Source organism: Bidens hawaiensis, unplaced genomic scaffold (assembly GCF_021521415.1).
Source record: "Bidens hawaiensis isolate Kalapana, Puna unplaced genomic scaffold, B.hawaiensis_p1.1 tig00004497_1, whole genome shotgun sequence".
NCBI classification, from domain to species: domain Eukaryota; kingdom Viridiplantae; phylum Streptophyta; class Magnoliopsida; order Asterales; family Asteraceae; genus Bidens; species Bidens hawaiensis.
The window spans coordinates 1,384,740-1,387,196 of NW_027491272.1; the positions used below are offsets into that span (position 1 = coordinate 1,384,740).

General features: G+C 38.5%; 1 protein-coding gene across 1 annotated transcript; it reads right to left on the reverse strand.

Moving 5' to 3' along the window:
* Window positions 1-765: 765 nt before the first annotated feature.
* Window positions 766-1,662, reverse strand: LOC143626767 (uncharacterized). Its single transcript, XM_077096745.1, has one exon. It carries the CDS (start codon window positions 1,660-1,662, stop codon window positions 766-768), a length of 897 nt encoding a protein of 298 aa, XP_076952860.1.
* Window positions 1,663-2,457: the final 795 nt, after the last annotated feature.

Below are 2,457 nucleotides of genomic sequence, written 5' to 3' on the forward strand. Positions count from 1 at the left end.
GTTGAACTAATTCTCGTAACCTTCACCGGAAAATCGGCCATAAGCAATTAACACTGATTAATGAATTTCATCGCAATTACTGGTATAAATAGGACCCACACACCAAGCTAAACTTGCTCATCCTCTCAATCTCACTGATATATCCTCTTTAACCCCGTAATCCTTCCTCCAAGTTGGCCAACTTCGTTCACCCCTTTCCCGGCATCATTCGAGGTAATTAAAACATGGTTTTGAATCATTTTAATCCACTAATCAAAAACCCTAACTTAATTTTAACAAACATGGATTAGATTAATCAATTGGATTTCTAGGGTTTGCAGAATTATGGATGAACCTGTATTATTTTATACAATAATCCATGGTGGCTGCCATGTAAGACGTTTTTTGACAACTCAGATTGACACGTAAGCAAAAACATAACGGAGTTAGTGCTCCGTCAGTCGCGGATTGGTGGAAGAAATGAATATTAAAGTTGGGACCGTTGCCAGCCAAAATGAAAGTTGGGACCAACGCCGACAAAAATGAAATAGTTGGGACCAATAAAAACCAATTTTCCTTTAATTAATGATAAATTATTACCTAATTATAAAATTAATGTCCTTTTGTTTTTATTCATAAACCATCCCAAAAGCTCGTTCACAATTAAAGGCCCATCCAAAATGAAATGGTCACCTAATAATGCCTATTGATTCTTCGAGATCACGAACCCTAAAACCTTTTTGAGACGATTAGCAAGGACCTTAGAAATCACTTTACTAATAATCCCTATAAGGGTAATAGGTCTATAATCTTTGAGACCCAAAGGGGTGTAAGAATCAAAGTTATAAAAGCCGACCCACAACCAAAACTAATCAAACCTGTCTCATGAAAGTCGGAAAAAATATTAAAAAAGTCATCCTCAAAGAAACGCCAAAATCTCTTCACGAACTTGAAATTAAAACCATCCGGCCCCGGGGCCTTGTCTGCCCCACAATCAAAAACTGCATCCTTAATCTCTTTTCTAGAAAACGGCTCGATCAGACTCTCCTTATACTCCATCGGCACCTTATTAATATCATCACATTCCAAAAGTGGTCGCACTTTAAACTTTTCTTTGAAATGATCTCTAAAAAATTTTAATACATGTTTCTTAACTAGTGACGGTTTAGAAACCCATTCCCCATCAATCTCCAAGCCAGGAATCGCATTCCTAGCCTTTCTCCCATTAACCATACTGTGAAAGTAAGCTGAGTTGTCATCTCCAAAAGAAGCCCATATGACCCGAGACTTTTGCTTCATATCTTTACATCTAAAAATTTCAATCTCTTCAATACTTTTTCTACATTCCATCCACACCCATAATTCCTCCTCTAATAAATCTCTCTCTTCCATACGCAACTCAAGATCTTCTTTTTCCGCTTTAAGAATCACCATCTCTTCATTTTCCTTAAGATAACAGTCTTTCAACCATTTCCTAAGCTTGTCTCTCAGCCTCTTGAATTTTTTTAAAAGAACCACATCTGGAGGACTATCACAAGTATACCCGTCCAATGCCTTACTAACAACCCCTTCACAATCAGACCTACCCAGCCAAGAATTGAACCAACGAAAAGGTTTCAGACAAAAATTATTATTAACTTGAGAAAGCATATGATAATGTGAATTGGAACTTTCTTTATCCATAATGATGCAAATGGGTTTTCCGGATCGGTGGGTTTTATGGATTAGAGGGATTTTGGAGTCGGCTCGATCGGCGGTTCTAGTAAATGGTTCACCGACTTTTGAGTTCAACGACCCGATTTCCCCGTTTCTCTTCTTGATTGTCATGGAAGCACTTTCGTGGGTTCTAAAAAAAGCAAAGTCGATTGGTGAGCTTTCGGGAGTTCAACTTTCGAAGAATGAACAAGATGTTACTCATTTATTTTATGCAGATGATGCGTTTATCTTGGGGGAATGGTCGAGAAAAAACTTGGAGAAGACTGCTAGAATTCTTCGGGGTTTTTACTTAGGTTCGGCGTTGCGAATCAATCTTCATAAATCTAACCATTTTGGTGTAGGGACGACTGATACCGAGGTGGAAAATATGGTTGGCGTGTTGGGATGCAGAAGAGGTATTTTTCCTTTTAATTATCTTGGTATAAAAGTGGGTGCGAACATGAATCGCATCACCAATTGGTTGCCGGTGATTAATGTGATGGAGACGCGTCTAGCATCTTGGAAATCCAAATTGTTGTCTATCGGGGGGAGGGTTACACTTATTAGATCAGTGTTGGAAAATCTCCCCATATATTATTTCTCGCTTTTTAAAGCCCCCGTGACTGTGATTAATAAATTGGAAGGTATTATGAGGAGGTTTCTTTGGGGTGGCACGAGTGAAGACAAAAAAATTAATTGGGTTGCATGGGATAGAGTTGCGAGACCTAAAAAGGTGGGTGGTTTGGGAATTAACCGTCTTAAAGAAATTAACGAAGCCTTGCT

Coding starts and splice junctions, on each gene's coding strand:
- LOC143626767 (XM_077096745.1), bottom strand. CDS start 1,662: ATGGATAAAGAAAGTTCCAATTCACATTATCATATGCTTTCTCAAGTT.